The sequence below is a fragment of the Pseudophryne corroboree genome, chromosome 1 (assembly GCF_028390025.1).
Source record: "Pseudophryne corroboree isolate aPseCor3 chromosome 1, aPseCor3.hap2, whole genome shotgun sequence".
Classification (NCBI taxonomy): domain Eukaryota; kingdom Metazoa; phylum Chordata; class Amphibia; order Anura; family Myobatrachidae; genus Pseudophryne; species Pseudophryne corroboree.
The window spans coordinates 2,243,062-2,267,764 of record NC_086444.1 but is presented as its reverse complement, the minus strand read 5'-3'; the positions used below and the strand labels follow the sequence as shown (position 1 = coordinate 2,267,764).

At 50.8% G+C, this 24,703-nt stretch overlaps 1 protein-coding gene across 2 annotated transcripts in view; it reads left to right on the top strand.

The window, feature by feature from the left end:
• The window catches only part of TLN1 (talin 1), a 367,391-nt gene that overhangs the window by 272,487 nt on the left and 70,201 nt on the right, over nt 1–24,703 (top strand). For both annotated transcript variants that reach the window (XM_063957473.1, XM_063957472.1), the window contains 2 exons: nt 895–988; nt 20,182–20,271. In XM_063957473.1, coding sequence (XP_063813543.1) covers nt 895–988; nt 20,182–20,271 — 184 coding nt within the window. The remainder of the gene's footprint in view (nt 1–894; nt 989–20,181; nt 20,272–24,703) is intronic.

The window sequence follows — 24,703 nt, the reverse complement described above, 5'->3', positions numbered from 1 at the left end:
TGTGCGGGCTAGCCATCACCCCTCCCTCCCCAGCCTACTGTGCAGGCTAGCCATCACCCCTCCCTCCCCGGCCCACTGTGCAAGCTAGCCATCACCCCTCCCTCCCCGGCCCACTGTGCAAGCTAGCCATCACCCCTCCCTCCCCGGCCCACTGTGCGGGCTAGCCATCACCCCTCCCTCCCCGGCCTACTGTGCAGGCTAGCCATCACCCCTCCCTCCCCGGCCTACTGTGCGGGCTAGCCATCACCCCTCCCTCCCCGGCCAACTGTGCAAGCTAGCCATCACCCCTCCCTCCCCGGCCCACTGTGCGGGCTAGCCATCACCCCTCCCTCCCCGGTCCACTGTGCAGGCTAGCCATCACCCCTCCCTCCCCGGCCTACTGTGCGGGCTAGCCATCACCCCTCCCTCCCCGGTCCACTGTGCGGGCTAGCCATCACCCCTCCCTCCCCGGCCTACTGTGCGGGCTAGCCATCACCCCTCCCTCCCCGGTCCACTGTGCGGGCTAGCCATCACCCCTCCCTCCCCGGCCCACTGTGCGGGCTAGCCATCACCCCTCCCTCCCCGGTCCACTGTGCGGGCTAGCCATCACCCCTCCCTCCCCGGTCCACTGTGCGGGCTAGCCATCACCCCTCCCTCCCCGGCCCACTGTGCGGGCTAGCCATCACCCCTCCCTCCCCGGCCCACTGTGCGGGCTAGCCATCACCCCTCCCTCCCCGGTCCACTGTGCAGGCTAGCCATCACCCCTCCCTCCCCGGCCTTCTGTGCGTGCTAGCCATCACCCCTCCCTCCCCTGTCCACTGTGCGGGCTAGCCATCACCCCTCCCTCCCCGGCCCACTTACCCCCCTCCGTCTATGCTGTGTGTACAGTTACATATGTCTGTCTCCATGTTGCAGGGCTGTGACTGACAGCATCAATCAGCTGATCACTGTGTGCACTCAGCAAGCTCCAGGGCAGAAGGAATGTGACAACGCTCTGCGCGAGCTGGAGGTAATCCGCTGCCATTTATGTATCTGTATTATGTGACATGCAGATCTACTGGGATCTGGTGTCTTACAGCACTGATGGGGAGATCCCTGTATATCACACATCCTCCCCAGTAATAAAAATAAATGGAGAGTTATGGTAGACTTACAGTACCTTTGTTAACTCTCTTTCTCTAACGTCCTTAGTGGATGCTGGGGACTCCGTAAGGACCATGGGGAATAGCGGCTCCGCAGGAGACTGGGCACAAAAGTAAAGCTTTAGAACTACCTGGTGTGCACTGGCTCCTCCCCCTATGACCCTCCTCCAAGCCTCAGTTAGATTTTTGTGCCCGAACGAGAAGGGTGCACACTAGGTGGCTCTCCTGAGCTGCTTAGTGAAAAGTTTAGTTTTAGGTTTTTTATTTTCAGTGAGACCTGCTGGCAACAGGCTCACTGCATCGAGGGACTAAGGGGAGAAGAAGCGAACTCACCTGCGTGCAGAGTGGATTGGGCTTCTTAGGCTACTGGACATTAGCTCCAGAGGGACGATCACAGGCCCAGCCATGGATGGGTCCCAGAGCCGCGCCGCCGGCCCCCTTACAGAGCCAGAAGACAGAAGAGGTCCGGAAAATCGGCGGCAGAAGACGTCCTGTCTTCAACAAGGTAGCGCACAGCACTGCAGCTGTGCGCCATTGCTCTCAGCACACTTCACACTCCGGTCACTGAGGGTGCAGGGCGCTGGGGGGGGGGGCGCCCTGAGACGCAATAAAAACACCTTGGATGGCAAAAGATGCATCACATATAGCTCCTGGGCTATATGGATGCATTTAACCCCTGCCAGAATACATAGAAAAACGGGAGATAAGGCCGCCGATAAGGGGGCGGAGCCTATCTCCTCAGCACACTGGCGCCATTTTCCCTCACAGCTCAGTTGGAGGGAAGCTCCCTGGCTCTCCCCTGCAGTCACTACACTACAGAAAGGGTTAAAAAAGAGAGGGGGGGCACTAATTACGCGCAGTATTAAAGATACAGCAGCTATAAGGGGAAAAACACTTATATAAGGTTATCCCTGTATATTTATAGCGCTCTGGTGTGTGCTGGCAAACTCTCCCTCTGTCTCCCCAAAGGGCTAGTGGGGTCCTGTCCTCTATCAGAGCATTCCCTGTGTGTGTGCTGTGTGTCGGTACGCTGTGTCGACATGTATGAGGAGAAAAATGATGTGGAGACGGAGTAGATTGCCTGTAATAGTGATGTCACCCCCTAGGGGGTCGACACCTGAGTGGATGAACTGTTGGAAGGAATTACGTGACAGTGTCAGCTCTGTATAAAAGACAGTGGTTGACATGAGACAGCCGGCTACTCAGCTTGTGCCTGTCCAGACGTCTCATAGGCCGTCAGGGGCTCTAAAACGCCCGTTACCTCAGATGGCAGATATAGACGCCGACACGGATACTGACTCCACTGTCGACGGTGAAGAGACAAATGTGACTTCCAGTAGGGCCACACGTTACATGATGGAGGCAATGAAAAATGTTTTACACATTTCTGATAATACGAGTACCACCAAAAAGGGGTATTATGTTCGGTGAGGAAAAACTACCTGTAGTTTTCCTGAATCTGAGAAATTAAATGAGGTGTGTGATGATGCGTGGGTTTCCCCCGATAACAACTGATAATTTCTAAAATGTTATTGACATTATATCCTTTCCCGCCAGAGGTTAGGGTGCGTTGGGAAACACCCCCTAGGGTGGATAAAGCGCTCACACGCTTGTAAGGGCTCTACCCTCTCCTGAGATGGCCGCCCTTAAGGATCCTGCTGATAGAAAGCAGGAGGGTATCCTAAAATGTATTTACACACATACTGGTGTTATACTGCGACCAGCAATCGCCTCAGCCTGGATGTGCAGTGCTGGGTTGGCGTGGTCGGATTCCCTGACTGAAAATATTGATACCCTAGATAGGGACAGTATATTTTTGCCTATAGAGCATTTAAAAGATGCATTTCTATATATGCGTGATGCACAGCGGAATATTTGCCGACTGGCATCAAGTCTAAGTGCGTTGTCCATTTCTACCAGTAGAGGGTTATGGACACGACAGTGGTCAGGTGATGCGGATTTCAAACGGCATTTGGAAGCAACATGAGAAGACGCCGTATTATCAGGCGCAGTCTTTTCGTGGACAAGCGGGCAAAAGGTTCCTCATTTCTGCCCCGTGACAGAGGGAGAGGAAAAAGGCTGCAGAAATCAGCCAGTTCCCAGGAACAGAAACCCTTTCCCGCCTCTGCCAAGCCCTCAGTATGACGCTGGGGCTTTACAAGCAGAATCATGCACGGTGGGGGGCCCGTCTTAATGAATTTCAGCGCGCAGTGGGCTCACTCGCAAGTAGACCCCTGGATCCTTCAGGTGATATCTCAGGGGTACAAATTGGAATTCGAGACGTCTCCCCCTCGCCGTTTCCTAAAGTCGGCTTTACCGATGTCTCCTTCTGACAGGGAGACAGTTTTGGAAGCCATTCACAAGCTGTATTCCCAGCAGGTGATAATCAAGGTACCCCTCCTGCAACAGGGAACGGGGTATTATTCCACACTGTTGTGGTACCGAAGCCGGACGGCTCGGTGAGACCGATTCTAAATCTAAAATCTTTGAACACTTACATACAGAGGTTCAAATTCAAGATTGAGTCACTCAGAGCAGTGATTGCGAACCTGGAAGAAGGGGACTACATGATGTCTCGGGACATCGAGGATGCTTACCTTCATGTCCAAATTTACCCTTCTCACCAAGGGTACCTCAGGTTTATGGTACAGAACTGTCACTATCAGTTCAGACGCTGCCGTATGGATGGTCCACGGCACCCCGGGTCTTTACCAAGGTAATGGCCGAAATGATGATATTCCTTCAAAGGAAGGGAATTTTAGTTATCCCTTACTTGGACGATTCCCTGATAAGGGTAAGATCCAGGGAACAGTTGGAGGTCGGTGTAGCACTATCTCAGGTAGTGTTGCGGCAGCACGATTGGATTCTCAATATTCCAAAATCGCAGCTTTTTCCGACGACTCGTCTTCTGTTCCTAGGGATGATCCTGGACACAGTCCAGAAAAAGGTGTTTCTCCCGGAGGAGAAAGCCAGGGAGTTATCCGAGCTAGTCAGGAACCTCCTAAAACCGAGCCAAGTCTCAGTGCATCAATGCACAAGGGTTCTGGGTAAAATGGTGGCTTCCTACGAAGCAATCCCATTCGGCTGATTCCACGCAAGAACTTTCCAGTGGGACCTGCTGGACAAATGGTCCGGGTCGCATCTTCAGATGCATCAGCGGATAACCCTGTCACCAAGAACAAGGGTGTCCCTCCTGTGTTGGTTGCAGAGTGCTCATCTTCTAGAGGGCCGCAGATTCGGCATTCAGGACTGGGTCCTGGTGACCACGGATGCCAGCCTGCGAGGCTGGGGAGCAGTCACACAGGGAAGGAATTTCCAGGGCTTATGGTCAAGCCTGGAGACATCACTTCACATAAATATCCTGAAGCTAAGGGCCATTTACAATGCTCTAAGCTTAGCAAGACCTCTGCTTCAAGGTCAGCCGGTGTTGATCCAGTCGGACAACATCACGGCAGTCACCCACGTAAACAGACAGGGTGGCACAAGAAGCAGGAGGGCAATGGCAGAAGCTGCAAGGATTCTTCGCTGGGCGGAAAATCATGTGATAGCACTGTCAGCAATTCCGGGAGTGGACAACTGGGAAGCAGACTTCCTCAGCAGACACGACCTCCACCCGGGAGAGTGGGGACTTCACCCAGAAGTCTTCCACATGATTATAAACCGTTGGGAAAAACTCGACAGGTATTGCGCCAGGTCAAGGGACCCTCAGGCAATAGCTGTAGACGCTCTGGTAACACCGTGGGTGTACCAGTCAGTGTATGTGTTCCTTCATCTGCCTCTCATACCCAAGGTACTGAGATTGATAAGATGGAGAGGAGTAAGCACTATATTCGTGGCTCCGGATTGGCCAAGAAGGACTTGGTAACCGGAACTTCAAGAGATGCTCACGGAGGATCCGTGGCCTCTACCTCTAAGAAGGGACCTGCTCCAGCAAGGACCCTGTCTGTTCCAAGACTTACCGCGGCTGCGTTTGACGGCATGGCGGTTGAACGCCGGATCCTGAAGGAAAAAAGGCATTCCGGATGAAGTCATCCCTATCCTGATCAAAGCCAGGAAGGATGTAACCGCAAAACATTATCACCGCATTTGGCGAAAATATGTTGCGTGGTGCGAGGCCAGTAAGGCCCGATGGAAGAAATTCAACTGGGTCGATTCCTACATTTCCTGCAAACAGGAGTGTCTATGGGCCTGAAATTGGGGTCCATTAAGGTTCAAATTTCGGCCCTGTCAATTTTCTTCCAAAAAGAACTAGCTTCAGTCCCTGAAGTTCAGACGTTGTAAAAGGGGTACTGCATATACAGCCTCCTTTTGTGCCTCCAGTGGCACCTTGAGATCTCAATGTAGTTTTTGGGTTCCAAAAGTCACATTGGTTTGAACCACTTAAATCTGTGGAGTTAAAATATCTCACATGGAAAGTGGTCATGCTGTTGGCCCTGGCCTGGGCCAGGCGCGTGTCAGAATTGGCGGCTTAATCCTGTAAAAGCCCTTATCTGATTTTCCATTCGGACAGGGCGGAATTGAGGACTCGTCCTCAGTTTCTCCCTAAGGTGGTTTCAGCGTTTCACCTGAACCAACCTATTGTGGTGCCTGCGGCTACTAGGGACTTGGAGGACTCCAAGTTGCTAGACGTTATCAGGGCCCTGAAAATATATGTTTCCAGGACGGGCTGGAGTCAGAAAATCTGACTCGCTGTTTATCCTGTATGCACCCAACAAGCTGGGTGCTCCTGCTTCTAAGCAGACTATTACTCGTTGGATTTGTAGTACAATTCAGCTTGCACATTCTGTGGCAGGCCTGCCACAGCCAAAATCTGTAAATGCCCACTCCACAAGGAAGATGGGCTCATCTTGGGCGGCTGCCCGAGGGGTCTCGGCTTTACAACTTTGCCGAGCAGCTACTTGGTCAGGAGCAAATACGTTTGTAAAATTCTACAAAATTGATACCCTGGCTGAGGAGGACCTGGAGTTCTCTCATTTGGTGCTGCAGAGTCATCCGCACTCTCCCACCCGTTTGGGAGCTTTGGTATAATCCCCATGGTCCTTACGGAGTCCCCAGCATCCACTTAGGACGTTAGAGAAAATAAGAATTTACTTACCGATAATTCTATTTCTCGTAGTCCGTAGTGGATGCTGGGCGCCCATCCCAAGTGCGGATTGTCTGCAATACTGGTACATAGTTATTGTTACCAAAAAATCGGGTTATTGCTGTAGTGAGCCATCTTTTCTAGAGGCTCCTTCTGTTATCATGCTGTTAACTGGGTTTAGATCACGAGTTGTACGGTGTGATTGGTGTGGCTGGTATGAGTCTTACCCGGGATTCAAAATCCTTCCTTATTGTGTACGCTCGTCCGGGCACATTATCCTAACTGAGGCTTGGAGGAGGGTCATAGGGGAAGGAGCCAGTGCACACCAGGTAGTTCTAAAGCTTTACTTTTGTGCCCAGTCTCCTGCGGAGCCGCTATTCCCCATGGTCCTTACGGAGTCCCCAGCATCCACTACGGACTACGAGAAATAGAATTATCGGTAAGTAAATTCTTATTTTCTTCGAAGTGCATAGGGTCCACAGGCGAGACATTGGGGTGGTTGGAAAGGACCGGACACCAAACAGTTAAAGCTTTTACAGCTCCCAGGATCCACCAGTTCTCCTCCCCCCCCCCCCCATATGCTCACAGCCCAGGCTACTCAGTTTGGATAACAAGCCCAAGGCAGGAGCAGGATAGGAGAGGAGGAAGACTGGTACAGGAAACGCACTCACGCAACAGTGAAGGGAACCGTGACCAAGAGGGAAAAAAAAACCATAGAAGCCTAGTGTGTCAGGGTGGGCGCCCTGTGGACCCTATGGACCTCGAAGAGAGTTAACAAAGGCCAGTCTACCATAACTCTCCTTTACTTCTTCAGGGTCCATAGGGCTTCACAGGGGAAACAATAGGGATGTCCCAAAGCAGTTGTTCAAAGAAGGGGACGATCCTGAGAAGAGAATCCTGCATCCTGAGAGGCAAATGTATCATAGGCATAGAACCTGAGAAGGTTGTGGACAGAAGACAATGTGGCCGCCTTGCAGAGTTGTTACGCTGACGCGCACGGCGGTCTGCCCATGAAGGACCCACAGAGCGAGTAGAATAAGCAGAGACTGTATCTGCCACAGGGAGGTCAGCCTGCGTGTAAGCCTGTGAGATAGTCATGCGAAGCCATTTGGCTAGAGTTTGTCATTTGGCAACCCCTCGTGGAATCCGTAGAGCGGCTGGTACGATCAGCAGGGCGTGAACCACATCCAAGGAGGCCTCTCTCGCTGAGAGATCCAGGGATTGGAAGGCTGGTATCACTACAGTATTTCTTCATTAAGGTGGAAATGGTACGCCACCTTGGAAGGTTGCCTGAACGAGTTCGAAGAACAGCCCTGTCTCAATAGAAGATCAGAAAAGGAGAGCACCCACAAATCTGACACCATGTGGGCAGATGAAATAGCCAGAAGAAAGAGAATCTTTGCTGTTAGCCATTTGAGGTCCACTGATTCCATGTCAAACGGAGGCTTCTGAAGCGTCTTGAGAACCACTGACAAATCCCATGGACCCACTGGGAGGTTGAATACGTTGGACACCCTGAAGAAAGGTGCGGACATCAGGCAGTGGAGCAATTCTGCGCTGGAACCAGATTGACAAAGCAGAGACGTGCACTTTTAAAGAAGCTAGACGGAGTCCGAGATCCAATCCAGCTTGAAGAAAGGCAAGGATTCGGGGGAACTCTAATAATCAGAAGGTTATAGCGTCTTGCGGCGCACCACTGGAAGTATGTACGCCACACATGGTCATAGATACTGGCTTACTCCGGTTTTCACGCTCTGAGTATGGTCTGGACCATAGAGCTAGAGAAACCTTTGGACTTTATGAGGGGATGCGAAAAGATCCACACCGTTAAAGACAGACGGCGTAGGTCCGGGTGTAGACATGGATCCTGTGACAACAGGTCTGGTCGTAACGGAAGTGGAAAGGGAGCGTCTGTGGAGAGACCCTGGAGATCGGAGAACCAATGGTGTCTGGGCCAGGTCGGAGCTAGCAAAAGGATGGTTCCCCCTTCATACTTGAATTTGCGAAGGATCTGAGGAAGAAGGGAGACTGAAGGGAAGAGGTACGCCTGATTGAAGGTCCACTTCACTAGTTAGAACATCCACGAATGCTGCTTTGGTATCTGTTGTCCTGAACCCGTACTCTGGAACATTGTGGTTGTGTTGTGATGCCATGAGGTCCACGTCCGGTAGGCCCCATTTGTCCACAAGAAGCTGTAGAGCACTTGCCGGAGTGCAGGTCATGACTGCTGAGGAAGTCTGCTTCCCAGTTGACGATCCGGAGATTTACACCGCCGAGATGGCCGAGAGATGGCGTTCGGCCCATCGGAGCCACTTCCAGCATTGCCAACAGACTGCACGTGCCTTTCTGATGGTTGAGGTAGGCCACCGCAGTGGTATTGTCGGACTGGATCTGGACCAGTCTCCCGTGTAGAATGGTCCGTGCCAGAGTGAGTGCTCTGTAGACAGCTTGTAAATCCAGAACTTTGATTGTTAAGCAACTTGTGGTGGGAGTCCAACTGCCCTGAAAGGAGTGTTGGCTGGACACTGCCTCTATCCGAGAAGACTTGCGTCCGTCTAAGGAGTACACAATCAGGAATTCAGAAGGGTAGACCCTTGTCCAAGTGAAGCGTCTGGAGGCCCCAGAGTAGGGACATGCGAACCTCTGGAGAGAGCACCATCGTCTGGGACCTGATCAGATGCGGTTGTCCATTCCATCTGGACAGGATTAGGTGTTGCAGGGTTCTGGAGTGGAACTGGGCGTATGCCATCATGTCGAAGGTGGAGCTCATGGACTCCAAGACCTGCATGGCTAAGTGGATTGATAATTGGCGACCGAGAAGCAACTTATGCACTCGTTACTGTAGTGTGGAGATCTTGTCTGGTGGCAGGATAATTCTCTGTACCTGAGAATCCAGAGCTCCCAGATGTAACATCCTTTGAGAAGGCATAAGGGATTATGTGTTTGCAGGAAGGCAATGGCCAGCCGAAGATGGTGGTAAAGGACTTATGGATAGTGTGCGAGGGTCAGCAGGTCGTTGTATGGGAGTATTCTGACCCCCTGACGATGCAGCTGTGCCGCCATAACAGCCATGATTTTGGTAAAGACCCTGGAAACAGTAGAAAGACCAAAGGGCAGTGCCTGAAATTGCTGGAGGACAGTAAACCGTAGTAACCGCTAATGGGAGGGTGCTATCCAGGTACATGCAGGTGTCTTGAACAGGGTGTGCTGATTTAAATCACATGATTTTTTTTACACCCAATGCTGTACATGTGTGGAAAGAATTAGGATAGTTTGCAGGAATTAAATCTGGACAAACCAAGCATGAAGAAATGTTTGGACCGCTATAATCAAGCATTGGGACCTGCACATTTTCTTGCTTTTGTGATGGACGCATGTTACTGTGGTAGTTGTTTAACTGCACAAGAAATGTTAGAAGCTCTTACGTTTGCAAAAGAAAAATATCCACATTCAAATACCGTTCGACCAACACTAGTCAGGTTCCAAGCAAAAGCAACCCCGTATAATGACCTTGTTTGACCGCGATGTTTTGTCACCAGTAGATTGGTGGACAATGCCCATTGGTCAGAAACTGTAGCTGGTAATGACAATATCATGGTAGCAGTAGAGCAATTACCAACCCATCATCAGCTTCAGGAGAGAGAATCATTTCCACATTTGGTTTGGTGCAGTCAGTACTGAGAAACCGCTGGGTACTAACAAAGCTGCAACACTTGTGTTTCTTTTCAAGGCGTTCAGTAAACCTAATGTGTAGGCGTAATCAGATGTACAAATCAGGCAACTGACGACTATTGTAACTTCTGCCGTCATTGCTGCTTCTTTCCTTTTACAGTGTGTGTCTCGTGTGTAGTGTGTTGCGCCATGCCAGGATTCATGGTGACACTGACAAGTCACTTAAATTAAATATATGAAAGTTACAGTATTTAAAAATAAGTTTGTTATTGTTTACTACTGGTATAGGAAGTGTAGGGGGTGGGGTGGGTGGAGTCATGAGAGGAGATCGAGAAGGAACGATCAGAGCGGTAGGAGGACAGTATCATGCAGACCAAGGGAGTGAAGGATTTGCAGAAGGAGAGGGTGGTCCACAGTGACGAAAGCAGCAGAGAGGTCAAGAAGAATAAACAGAGTAGTGGCCCTTGGATTTAGCAGCATGGAGGTCATTTGCAGACTTTGTGAGGACAGTTTCAGTGAAGTGGAGAGGACGGAAGCCAGACTGGAATGGGTCAAGCTTTGAGTGGGAGGAAAGAAAGGAAGTAAGGCGGTTGTAGAAAGTACGCTCAAGGAGTTTGGAGGTAAAAGGGAGAAGAGAGATGGGCCGGTAGTTGGAGGGGGTGTTAGGATCAAGGGTAGGTTTTTTAGGAATAGGAGAGATGAGTGCATGCTTGAATGCATTTCATACAGTGCCTGATGAGAGGGAGAGATTGTGGAGATTGGCAACATAGGAATATGCCAAAAAAGATATAGCGGAGGAGGCGGGAGGGAATATGGTCAAGTTGGGAGGCGGAGGGGGGTGAGGAACTGATGAGGATCATGACTTCCTTTCCAGATACAGGGAAGAAAGATGTTAAAAGTTGGTAGGAGGAAAGGAGAAGGAGGGGTCAGGGAATGGAGGATGGGAGTTGCTCGGGTTCTGGTGGGATGCTGTGTCTCTAACGTATGGAGTCAATTTTGGATGTGAAGTAGGTGCCAAAGTCAAGAGCAGGGGGTGAAGTGGGGAGTTGAGGCGCAGGTGGGCAGATGAGCGAGTTGACAGTGACAAAGAGGCACGGGGAGGTTGAGGACTGTGTGGAGATGAGGTTATTGAAGTAAGATTGTTTAGAGGGAAAAGGCAGCACTAAAAGATGAGATGATAAATTTGTAGTGGAGAAAGTTGCCTTAGAGCGTGATGTCCTCCACTGTCGCTCGGTGGTACGTGAGCATTTTTGCAAGTATATGGTGAATTTGGTGTGCCAGGGTTGAGGTGTTGATCTGCGAGGGTGAATAGTGTTCAGAGGAGCAACAGAGTCATGTGCAGAGGCAAGGGCAGCATTGTATAGGAAAGTGGTTTGTTCAGGGCATGAGAGAGAGTAAATAGGAGAGAAAAGTGAGTTGAGTAGGGAGGATAGCGATGAGGTGTCAATAGCCTCAATGTTACGCTTAGTGATGGTAGGCTTAGGAGGGAGAGATGGGAAGCAGAAAAAGGGGAAATGGGGAGTTGAAGAAATCAGAAATATCACAGCGGGGAGAGAAGACCAGATCCAGTGAGCTCCCACTCACATGGGAGGGTGAAGAGGTCCACTGGGAGAGACCAAGAGAAGAGGTGAGGGTAATGAGTTTAGAGACAGGGGATTGTGTGTGGATATCGATTGGGATGTTGAAGTCCCCTAAGATAATGGAGGTAATGTCAGAAGTGAGGAAGCCAGGAAGCAAAGTTATCAAGGAATTTGGAGGGAATACTAGGAAGGGGGGCGGTAAATGACAGCTACTGGAAGATAGACGGGTTGGAAAAGGCGTATGGCATGGACCTCATAATGTAGAGAATGTAAGGAATGGTTTTGTTGGTATGCGTTGGTGTGAGTAGCTAGAGGGTATTAGGACCCCAACACCACCCCCATGGCGGCCCCCAGGTTGGGGGGTTTGTGAAAGTGAGGCCCCCAGCAGAGAGAGCAGCAGGAGAAACTGTGTCACAGGGGGGTAATAAAGGTGTCAGTGATGCAGGGGTTTATTACAGACAGATCTGGCATTCCAGAGGGCACAGGAGAGAGCTGAGGGGTGGAGGGGAGAGAGGAGGAGATGTTGGAGACTAGGAGAGGAGGATAGAGGTGGGGGGCCGGGGACAGTATAGCGCTCCAGGCTGGACATATTGTGGTGTGGATGAGGGGTGAGAGGAGGAGATGTTGGAGACTAGGAGAGAAGGATAGAGATGGGAGTCGGGGACAGTATAGCGCTCCAGGCTGGACATATTGTGGTGTGGATGAGGGGGGAGAGAGGAGGAGATGTTGGAGACTAGGAGAGAAGGATAGAGGTGGGAGCTGGGGACAGTATAGAGCTCCAGGCTGGACATATTGTGGTGTGGATGAGGAGGGGAGAGAGGAGGAGATGTTGGAGATTAGGAGAGAAGGATAGAGATGGGAACGGGGGACAGTATAGAGCTCCAGGCTGGACATATTGTGGTGTGGATGAGGGGGGGGGGGAGAGAGGAGGAGGTGTTAGAGAATAGGAGAGGAGGATAGAGGTGGGAGCCGGGGGACAGTATAGCGCTCCAGGCTGGACATATTGTGGTGTGGATGAGGGGGGAGAGGAGGAGATGTTGGAGACTAGGAGAGAAGGCTAGAGATGGGAGCCGGGGACAGTATAGAGCTCCAGGCTGGACATATTGTGGTGTGGATGAGGGGGGGGAGAGGAGGTGGTGTTGGAGAGTAGGAGAGAAGGATAGAGATGGGAGCCGGGGACAGTATAGATCTCCAGGCTGGACATATTGTGGTGTGGATGAGGGGGGAGAGAGAGGAGGAGATGGAGACTAGGAGAGAATGATAGAGGTGGGGGCCGGGGTCAGTATAGCGCTCCAGGCTGGACATATTGTGGTGTGGATGAGGGGGGGGGAGGAGGAGATGTTGGAGACTAGGAGAGAAGGATAGAGGTGGTAGCGGGGGACAGTATAGAGCTCCAGGCTGGACATATTGTGGTGTGGATGAGGGGAGAGAGGAGGAGGTTTTGGAGACTAGGAGAGAAGGATAGAGATGGGAGCCGGGGACAGTATAGAGCTCCAGGCTGGACATATTGTGGTGTGGATGAGGGGTGGAGAGAGGAGGAGATGTTGGAGACTAGGAGAGAAGGATAGAGATGGGAGCGGGGGACAGTATAGAGTTGCAGGCTGGACATATTGTGTTGTGGATGAGGGGAGGAGAGAGGAGGAGATGTTGGAGACTAGGAGAGAAGGATAGAGGTGGGAGCCGGGAGACAGTATAGCGCTCCAGGCTGGACATATTGTGGTGTGGATGAGGGGGGGGGGGGGGGAGAGAGGAGGAGATGTTGGAGACTAGGAGAGAAGGATAGAGGTGGTAGCGGGGGACAGTATAGAGCTCCAGGCTGGACATATTGTGGTGTGGATGAGGGGTGGAGAGAGGAGGAGATGTTGGAGACTAGGAGAGAAGGATAGAGATGGGAGCGGGGGACAGTATAGAGCTCCAGGCTGGACATATTGTGTTGTGGATGAGAGGAGGAGATGTTGGAGACTAGGAGAGAAGGATAGAGATGGGAGCCGGGGACAGTATAGAGCTCCAGGCTGGACATATTGTGGTGTGGATGAGGGGTGGGGGGGAGAAGAGGAGATGTTGGAGACTAGGAGAGAAGGATAGAGATGAGAGCCGGGGACAGTATAGAGCTCCAGGCTGGACATATTGTGGTATGGATGAGGGGGGAGAGGAGGAGATGTTGGAGACTAGGAGTGAAGGATAGAGATGGGAGCCGGGGACAGTATAGAGCTCCAGGCTGGACATATTGTGGTGTGGATGAGGGGGGGGGGAGAGGAGGAGATGTTGGAGACTAGGAGAGAAGGATAGAGGTGGGAGCCGGGGACAGTATCGAGATTTGGGCTGGACATATTGTGGTGTGGATGAGGGGGGGAGAGAGGAGATGTTGGAGACTAGGAGAGAAGGATAGAGATGGGGATCGGGGACAGTATAGAGCTCCAGGCTGGACATATTGTGGTGTGGATGAGGGGGGGAGAGAGGAGGAGATGTTGGAGACTGTTAGAGAAGGATAGAGGTGGGAGCGGGGGACAGTATAGAGCTCCAGGCTGTACATATTGTGGTGTGGATGAGGGGGGGAGAGAGGAGATGTTGGAGACTAGGAGAGAAGGATAGAGATGAGAGCCGGAGGACAGTATAGAGCTCCAGGCTGGACATATTGTGGTGTGGATGAGGTGGGGAGAGAGGAGGAGATGTTGGAGACTAGGAGAGAAGGATAGAGGTGGGGGCCGTGGACAGTATAGCGCACCAGGATGGACATATTGTGGTGTGGATGAGGGAGTGAGAGAGGAGATGTTGGAGACTAGGAGAGAAGGATAGAGGTGGGGGCTGGGGACAGTATAGCGCTCCAGGCTGGACATATTGTGGTGTGGATGAGGGGCGGGGGGGAGAGGAGGAGATGTTGGAGACTAGGAGAGAAGGATAGAGGTGGGGGCCGGGGACAGTATAGAGCTCCAGGCTGGACATATTGTGGTGTGGATGAGGGGGGGGGGGGGGGGGGGGGAGATGTTGGAGACTAGGAGAGAAGGATAGAGGTGGGAGCGGGGGACAGTATAGCGCTCCAGGCTGGACATATTGTGGTGTGGATGAGGGGGGGGGGAGAGAGGAGGAGATGTTGGAGACTAGGAGAGAAGGATAGAGGTGGGAGCGGGGGACAGTATAGCGCTCCAGGCTGGACATATTGTGGTGTGGATAAGGGGCGGGGGGGAGAGGAGGAGATGTTGGAAACTAGGAGCGAAGGATAGAGGTGGGGGCCGGGGGACAGTATAGCGCTCCAGGCTGGACATATTGTGGTGTGGATGAGGGGGGGAGATAGGAGGAGATGTTGGAGACTAGGAGAGAAGGATAGAGGTGGGGGCCGGGGACAGCATAGAGCTCCAGGCTGGACATATTGTGGTGTGGATGAGGGGGGGGGGAGGAGGAGATGTTGGAGACTAGGAGAGAAGGATAGAGGTGGGAGCGGGGGACAGTATAGCGCTCCAGGCTGGACATATTGTGGTGTGGATGAGGGGGGGGGGAGAGAGGAGGAGATGTTGGAGACTAGGAGAGAAGGATAGAGGTGGGGGCCGGGGACAGTATAGCGCTCCAGGCTGGACATATTGTGGTGTGGATGAGGGGGGGAGATAGGAGGAGATGTTGGAGACTAGGAGAGAAGGATAGAGATGAGAGCCAGAGGACAGTATAGAGCTCCAGGCTGGACATATTGTGGTGTGGATGAGGGGGGGAAGAGAGGAGGAGGAGGTGTTAGAGAATAGGAGAGAAGGATAGAGGTGGGGGCCGGGGACAGTATAGCGCTCCAGGCTGGACATATTGTGGTGTGGATGAGGGGGGGGAGAGGAGGAGATGTTGGAGACTAGGAGAGAAGGATAGTGGTGGGGGCCGGGGACAGTATAGCGCTCCAGGCTGGACATATTGTGGTGTGGATGAGGGGGGGAGAGAGGAGGAGATGTTGGAGACTAGGAGAGAAGGATAGAGATGGGAGCCGGGGACAGTATAGCGCTCCAGGCTGGACATATTGTGGTGTGGATGAGGGGGGGGAGAAAGAGGAGGAGATGTTGGAGACTAGGAGAGAAGGATAGAGGTGGGAGCGGGGGACAGTATAGTGCTCCAGGCTGGACATATTGTGGTGTGGATGAGGGGGGGGGGGGAGTAGGAGACTAGGAGAGAAGGATAGAGGTGGGGGCTGGGGACAGTATAGCGCTCCAGGCTGGACATATTGTGGTGTGGATGAAGGGGGGAGAGAGGAGGAGATGTTGGAGACTAGGAGAGAAGGATAGAGATGGGAGCCGGGGACAGTATAGCGCTCCAGGCTGGACATATTGTGGTGTGGATGAGGGGGGGAGAGAGGAGGAGATGTTGGAGACTAGGAGAGAAGGATAGAGATGGGAGCCGGGGACAGTATAGCGCTCCAGGCTGGACATATTGTGGTGTGGATGAGGGGGTGGGGGGGGAGAGGAGGAGATGTTGGAGACTAGGAGAGAAGGATAGAGGTGGGGGCCGGGGACAGTATAGCGCTCCAGGCTGGACATATTGTGGTGTGGATGAGGGGGGGGGGGGGAGAGGAGGAGATGTTGGAGAATAGGAGAGAAGGATAGAGGTGGTAGCGGGGGACAGTATAGCGCTCCAGGCAGGACATATTGTGGTGTGGATGAGGGGGGGGAGAGTAGGAAAGAAGGATAGAGGTGGGGGCCGGGGACAGTATAGCGCTCCAGGCTTGACATATTGTGGTGTGGATGAGGGGGGGGGGGGGGGGAGAGGAGGAGATGTTGGAGACTAGGAGAGAAGGATAGAGGTGGGGGCCGGGGACAGTATAGCGCTCCAGGCTGGACATATTGTGGTGTGGATGAGGGGGAGAGGAGGAGATGTTGGAGACTAGGAGAGAAGGATAGAGGTGGGGGCCGGGGACAGTATAGCGCTCCAGGCTGGACATATTGTGGTGTGGATGAGGGGGGGAGAGGAGGAGATGTTGGAGACTAGGAGAGAAGGATAGAGGTGGGGGCCGGGGACAGTATAGAGCTCCAGGCTGGACATATTGTGGTGTGGATGAGGGGGGGGGGGGGGGAGAGTAGGAGACTAGGAGAGAAGGATAGAGGTGGGGACCGGGGACAGTATAGCGCTCAAGGCTTGACATATTGTGGTGTGGATGAGGGGGGGAGAGAGGAGATGTTGGAGACTAGGAGAGAAGGATAGTGGTGGGGGCCGGGGACAGTGTAGCGCTCCAGGCTGGACATATTGTGGTGTGGATGAGGGGGGGAGAGGAGGAGATGTTGGAGACTAGGAGAGAAGGATAGAGGTGGGGGCCGGGGACAGTATAGAGCTCCAGGCTGGACATATTGTGGTGTGGATGAGCGGGGGGGGGGGGGGGGTAGAGGAGGAGACTAGGAGAGAAGGATAGAGGTGGGGGCCGGGGACAGTATAGCGCTCCAGGCTGGACATATTGTGGTGTGGATGAGGGGGGGGGGAGAGAGGAGGAGATGTTGGAGAATAGGAGAGAAGGATAGAGGTGGTAGCGGGGGACAGTATAGCGCTCCAGGCAGGACATATTGTGGTGTGGATGAGGGGGGGGAGAGTAGGAGAGAAGGATAGAGGTGGGGGCCGGGGACAGTATAGCGCTCCAGGCTTGACATATTGTGGTGTGGATGAGGGGGGGGGGAGGGAGAGGAGGAGATGTTGGAGACTAGGAGAGAAGGATAGAGGTGGGGGCCGGGGACAGTATAGCGCTCCAGGCTGGACATATTGTGGTGTGGATGAGGGGGGGGGGGGGGAGAGGAGGAGATGTTGGAGACTAGGAGAGAAGGATAGAGGTGGGGGCCGGGGACAGTATAGCGCTCCAGGCTGGGCATATTGTGGTGTGGATGAGGGGGGGAGAGGAGGAGATGTTGGAGACTAGGAGAGAAGGATAGAGGTGGGGGCCGGGGACAGTATAGAGCTCCAGGCTGGACATATTGTGGTGTGGATGAGGGGGGGGGGAGAGTAGGAGACTAGGAGAGAAGGATAGAGGTGGGGACCGGGGACAGTATAGCGCTCCAGGCTTGACATATTGTGGTGTGGATGAGGGGGGGAGAGAGGAGATGTTGGAGACTAGGAGAGAAGGATAGTGGTGGGGGCCGGGGACAGTGTAGCGCTCCAGGCTGGACATATTGTGGTGTGGATGAGGGGGGGAGAGGAGGAGATGTTGGAGACTAGGAGAGAAGGATAGAGGTGGGGGCCGGGGACAGTATAGCGCTCCAGGCTGGACATATTGTGGTGTGGATGAGGGGGGGAGAGGAGGAGATGTTGGAGACTAGGAGAGAAGGATAGAGGTGGGGGCCGGGGACAGTATAGAGCTCCAGGCTGGACATATTGTGGTGTGGATGAGGGGGGGGGGGGGGGGAGAGTAGGAGACTAGGAGAGAAGGATAGAGGTGGGGACCGGGGACAGTATAGCGCTCAAGGCTTGACATATTGTGGTGTGGATGAGGGGGGGAGAGAGGAGATGTTGGAGACTAGGAGAGAAGGATAGTGGTGGGGGCCGGGGACAGTGTAGCGCTCCAGGCTGGACATATTGTGGTGTGGATGAGGGGGGGAAGAGGAGGAGACTAGGAGAGAAGGATAGAGGTGGGGGCGGGGACAGTATAGAGCTCCAGGCTGGACATATTGTGGTGTGGATGAGGGGAGAGAGGAGGAGATGTTGGAGAGAAGGATAGAGGTGGGGCCGGGGACAGTATAGCGCTCCAGGCTGGACATATTGTGGTGTGGATGAGGAGGTGGAGAGGAGGAGATGTTGGAGACTAGGAGAGAAGGATAGAGGTGGGGGCCGGGGACAGTATAGCGCTCCAGGCTGGACATATTGTGGTGTGGATGAGGAGGTGGAGAGGAGGAGATGTTGGAGAGAAGGATAGAGGTGGGGCCGGGGACAGTATAGCGCTCCAGGCTGGACATATTGTGGTGTGGATGAGGGGAGAGAGGAGGAGATGTTGGAGATGTTGGAGAGAAGGATAGAGGTGGGGGCGGGGACAGTATAGCGCTCCAGGCTGGACATATTGTGGTGTGGATGAGGTAAGAAGCAGGTGCAGTGCTGAAAGCATTCAGAGGCAGAAAGTTTATGAAGTAGAAGGAGGCGTTAGACATGAGAGGATATGAGCGGTTGGGTAGAGGAGACCAGCGCTGGGGATCCCGGCAGCAGAATGCCTCGCTGCGCTCGCCACATGTTCTTTTCCCACGCTATGGGTGTCATGGACGCCCACAAGTGGCATTAGTCCCTGTTAGTCCTGAGCGCTGGTCACATGACCGGATCCTATCTGAAAGTAGTCATGCTGGATTTGTGTATAAAGACACAATGACGTACACTCAGCATGTGTATACTGCAGATAACACACAGGGAATTGTGGGAGAAATAGAGTGGTACAGCCGCGTCATAACCAGGAACATACAGCGCTGATTGTGCAGGTTACACAGACACAAGTGTGTGTGTATGTGTGTGTGGTGAGACGGTGAACAATTGTCAGCGAGGATCTTTTGTGATCCTGATATGGGGATTTATATATGTATGTATATATATAATATGATATAATGTAGGGTTCCTGTGCAACATGTATGGGCTCTGTGGCTCTCACATGTCGCCTTGCTGTGTATATGGCTGGGGATGTATATACTGTATATATGTGTGTGGGGATGTATATACTGTATATATGTGTGGGGATGTATATACTGTATATATGTGTGTGGGGATGTATATACTGTGTATATGTGTGTGGGGATGTATATACTGTATATATGTGTGTGGGGATGTATATACTGTATATATGTGTGTGGGGATGTATATACTGTATATATGTGTGTGGGGATGTATATACTGTATATATGTGTGTGGGGATGTATATACTGTATATATGTGTGTGTGGATGTATATACTGTATATATGTGTGTGGGGATGTATATACTGTATATATGTGTGTGGGGATGTATATACTGTATATATGTGTGTGGGGATGTATATACTGTATATATGTGTGTGGGGATGTATATACTGTATATATGTGTGTGTGGGGATGTATATACTGTATATATGTGTGTGGGGATGTATATACTGTATATATGTGTGTGGGGATGTATATACTGTATATATGTGTGTGGGGATGTATATACTGTATATATGTGTGTGGGGATGTATATATGTGTGGGGATGTATATACTGTATATATGTGTGTGGGGATGTATATACTGTATATATGTGTGTGGGGATGTATATACTGTATATATGTGTGTGGGGATGTATATACTGTATATATGTGTGTGGGGATGTATATACTGTATATATGTGTGTGGGGATGTATATACTGTATATATGTGTGTGGGGATGTATATACTGTATATATGTGTGTGGGGATGTATATACTGTATATATGTGTGTGGGGATGTATATACTGTATATATGTGTGTGGGGATGTATATACTGTATATATGTGTGTGGGGATGTATATACTGTATATATGTGTGTGGGGATGTATATACAGTATATATGTGTGTGGGGATGTATATACTGTATATATGTGTGTGGGGATGTATATACTGTATATATGTGTGTGGGGATGTATATACTGTATATATGTGTGTGGGGATGTATATACTGTATATATGTGTGTGGGGATGTATATACTGTATATATGTGTGTGGGGATGTATATACTGTATATATGTGTGTGGGGATGTATATATGTGTGTGGGGATGTATATACTGTAGATTATCACATGCTGTGTATCTCATTACAGACCGTGCGAGAGCTGCTACAGAACCCCACGGAGCCAGTGAATGACCAGTCGTACTTCCACTGCCTAGACAGCGTCATGGAGAATTCTAAGGTACGTCCTGTGCGCCTGCGCTCTACCTCACAGAGGGTGCGTCCTGTGCGCCTGCGCTCTACCTCACAGGGGGTGCGTCCTGTGCGCCTGCGCTCTACCTCACAGGGGTGCGTCCTGTGCGCCTGCGCTCTACCTCACAGGGGGTGCGTCCTGTGCGCCTGCGCTCTACCTCACAGGGGTGCGTCCTGTGCGCCTGCGCTCTACCTCACAGGGGTGCGTCCTGTGCGCCTGCGCTCTACCTCACAGGGGGTGCGTCCTGTGCGCCTGCGCTCTACCTCACAGGGGGTGCGTCCTGTGCGCCTGCGCTCTACCTCACAGGGGGTGCGTCCTGTGCGCCTGCGCTCTACCTCACAGGGGGTGCGTCCTGTGCGCCTGCGCTCTACCTCACAGGGGGTGCGTCCTGTGCGCCTGCGCTCTACCTCACAGGGGGTGCGTCCTGTGCGCCTGCGCTCTACCTCACAGGGGGTGCGTCCTGTGCGCCTGCGCTCTACCTCACAGGGGGTGCGTCCTGTGCGCCTGCGCTCTACCTCACAGGGGGAGCAGGACAGAACTTGTATACTGTGTGACTGTGTCTGTATAAACAGTAGAATAGAACTTGTATACAGTGTAAGTGTGTATACAGAGCAGAACAGAACTTGTATAGTGTGTGTGACTGAGTCTGTATACAGAGCATAACAGAACATGTATATTGTGTGTACACAGAGCAGAACAGTACGTGTACACTGTGTGTGACAGTCTGTATACGGACCAGAACAGAACTTGTATAGTGTGTGTGACTGAGTCTGTATACGGAGCAGAACAGAACTTATATACTGTGTGTGTGACTGAGTCTATATGGAGCAGAACAGAACGCAACGTGTTTAGTGTGTATGACTGAGTCTGTATACGGAGCAGAACAGATCTTGTATAGTGTGTGTGACTGAGTCTGTATACAGAGCAGAACAGAACTTGTATAGTGCGTGTGACTGAGTTTGTATACAGAGCAGAACAGAACTTGTATAGTGTGTGTGACTGAGTCTGTATATGGAGCAGAACAGAACTTATGTACTGTGTGTGTGACTGAGTCTGTATGCGGAGCAGAACAGATCTAATATAGTGTGTGTGACCGAGTCTGTATACAGAACAGAACTTGTATAGTGTGTGTGTGACTGAGTGCGTATACGGAGAAGAACAGAACATGTATATTGTGTGTATTCAGAGCATAACAGAACTTGCATACTGTGTATGTGACTGAGTCTGTATACGGAGCAGAACAGAACTTGTTTAGTGTGTGTGACTGAGTCTGTATACAGAGCAGAACAGAACTTGTATAGTGTGTGTGACTATGTCTGTATACGGAGCAGAACAGAACTTGTATAGTGTGTGTGACTGGGTCTATATGGAGCAGAAGAGAACTTGTATAGTGTGCGTGACGGAGTCTGTATACGGAGCAGAACAGGACTGGTATAGTGTGTGTGACTGTGTCTGTATACGGAGCAGAACAGGACTGGTATAGTGTGTGTGACTGAGTCTATATGGAGCAGAACAGAACTTGTGTAGTGTGTGTAACGGAGTCTATATGGAGCAGAACAGAACTTGTATACTGCGTGTGTGACTGAGTCTATACGGAGCAGAACAGAACTTGTATAGTGTGTGTGTGACTGAGTGCGTATACGGAGAAGAACAGAACATGTATATTGTGTGTATTCAGAGCATAACAGAACTTGCATACTGTGTATGTGACTGAGTCTGTATACGGAGCAGAACAGAACTTGTTTAGTGTGTGTGACTGAGTCTGTATACAGAGCAGAACAGAACTTGTATAGTGTGTGTGACTATGTCTGTATACGGAGCAGAACAGAACTTGTATAGTGTGTGTGACTGAGTCTGTATACGGAGCAGAATAGAACTTATATACTGTGTGTGAGACTGGGTGTATATGGAGCAGAACAGAACTTGTATAGTGTGTGTGTGACTGAGTGCGTATACGGAGCAGAACAGAACATGTATATTGTGTGTATACAGAGCATAACAGAACTTGTGTACTGTGTATGTGACTGAGTCTGTATACGGAGCAGAACAGAACCTGATTAGTGTGTGTGACTGTGTCTGTATACAGAGCAGAACAGAACTGTATAGTGTGTGTGACTGAGTCTGTATACGGAGTAGAATAGAACTTATATACTGTGTGTGACTGGGTCTATATGGAGCAGAAGAGAACTTGTATAGTGTGCGTGACTGAGTCTGTATACGGAGCAGAACAGGACTGGTATAGTGTGTGTGACTGTGTCTGTATACGGAGCAGAACAGGACTGGTATAGTGTGTGTGACTGAGTCTATATGGAGCAGAACAGAACTTGTGTAGTGTGTGTAACGGAGTCTGTATACGGAGCAGAACAGAACTTGTTTAGTGTGTGACTGAGTCTATATGGAGCAGAACAGAACTTGTGTAGTGTGTGTAACGGAGTCTGTATACGGAGCAGAACAGAACTTGTTTAGTGTGTGACTGAGTCTATATGGAGCAGAACAGAACTTGTATACTGCGTGTGTGACTGAGTCTATACGGAGCAGAACAGAACTTGTATAGTGTTGCGGAGCAGAACAGAACTTGTATACTGTGTGTGACTGAGTCTGCATACGGAGCAGAACAGAACATGTATATTATGTGTATACAGAGCATAAAAGAACTTGTATACTGTGTATGTGACTGAGTCTGTATACGGAGCAGAACAGAACATGTATTTTGTGTGTATACAGAGCAGAACAGAACGTGTACACTGTGTGTGACAGTCTGTATACGGATCAGAACAGAACTTGTGTACGAAACAGAGCAGAGCTTGTATACTGTGTGTGTGACTGAGTCTGTATACGGAGCAGAACAGTACTTGTTTAGTGTGTGTAACGGAGTCTGTATACAGAACAGAACTTGTATAGTGTGTGTGACTGAGTCTGTATAGTGTGTGTGACTGTGTCTGTATACGGAGCAGAACAGAACTTGTATAGTGTGTGTGACTGAGTGCGTATACGGAGCAGAACAGAACCTGTACATTGTGTGTATACAGAGCATAACAGAACTTGTGTACTGTGTATGTGACTGAGTCTGTATACGGAGCACAACAGAACCTGATTCATTTGTGTGACTGAGTCTGTATACAGAGCAGAACAGAACTTGTATAGTGTGTGTGACTGTGTCTGTATACAGAGCAGAACAGAACTTGTATAGTGTGTGTGACTGAGTCTGTATACGGAGCAGAATAGAACTTATATACTGTGTGAGACTGGGTCTATATGGAGCAGAAGAGAACTTGTATAGTGTGCGTGACTGAGTCTGTATACGGAGCAGAATAGAACTTATATACTGTGTGAGACTGGGTCTATATGGAGCAGAAGAGAACTTGTATAATGTGCGTGACTGAGTCTGTATACGGAGCAGAACAGGACTTGTATAGTGTGTGTGACTGAGTCTATATGGAGCAGAACAGAACTTGTGTAGTGTGTGTAACGGAGTCTGTATACGGAGCAGAACAGAACTTGTTTAGTGTGTGACTGAGTCTATATGGAGCAGAACAGAACTTGTATACTGTGTGTGTGACTGAGTCTATACGGAGCAGAACAGAACTTGTATAGTGTGTGTGACTGAGTCTGTATACGGAGCAGAACAGAACATGTATATTGTGTGTATACAGAGCATAACAGAACTTGTATACTGTGTATGTGACTGAGTCTGTATACGGAGCAGAACATATCTTGTATAGTGTGTGTGACTGAGTCTGTATAGTGTGTGTGACTGTGTCTGTATACGGAGCAGAACAGATCTTGTATAGTGTGTGACTGAGTCTGTATACAGAGCAGAACAGAACATGTATATTGTGTGTATACAGAGCATAACACAACTTGTATACTGTGTATGTGACGGAGTCTGTATACAGAGCAGAACAGAACTTGTATAGTGTGTGACTGAGTCTGTATAGTGTGTGTGACTGTATACGGAGCATAACAGAACTTGTATAGTGTGTGGGACTGAGTGTGCATTCGGAGCAGAACAGAACTTGATTAGTGTGTGTGACTGAGTCTGTTTACGGAGCAGAACAGATCTTGTATAGTGTGTGTGACTGAGTCTGTATACAGAGCAGAACATAACTTGTATAGTGTGTGTGACTGTGTCTGTATAGTGTGTGTGCCTGTGTCTGTATACAGAGCAGAACAGAACATGTATATTGTGTGTATACAGAGCATAACACAACTTGTATACTGTGTATGTGACGGAGTCTGTATACAGAGCAGAACAGAACTTGTATAGTGTGTGACTGAGTCTGTATAGTGTGTGTGACTGTATACGGAGCATAACAGAACTTGTATAGTGTGTGGGACTGAGTCTGTATACGGAGCAGAACAGAACTTGTATAGTATGTGTGACTGAGTGCGTATACGGAGCAGAACAGAACTTGTATAG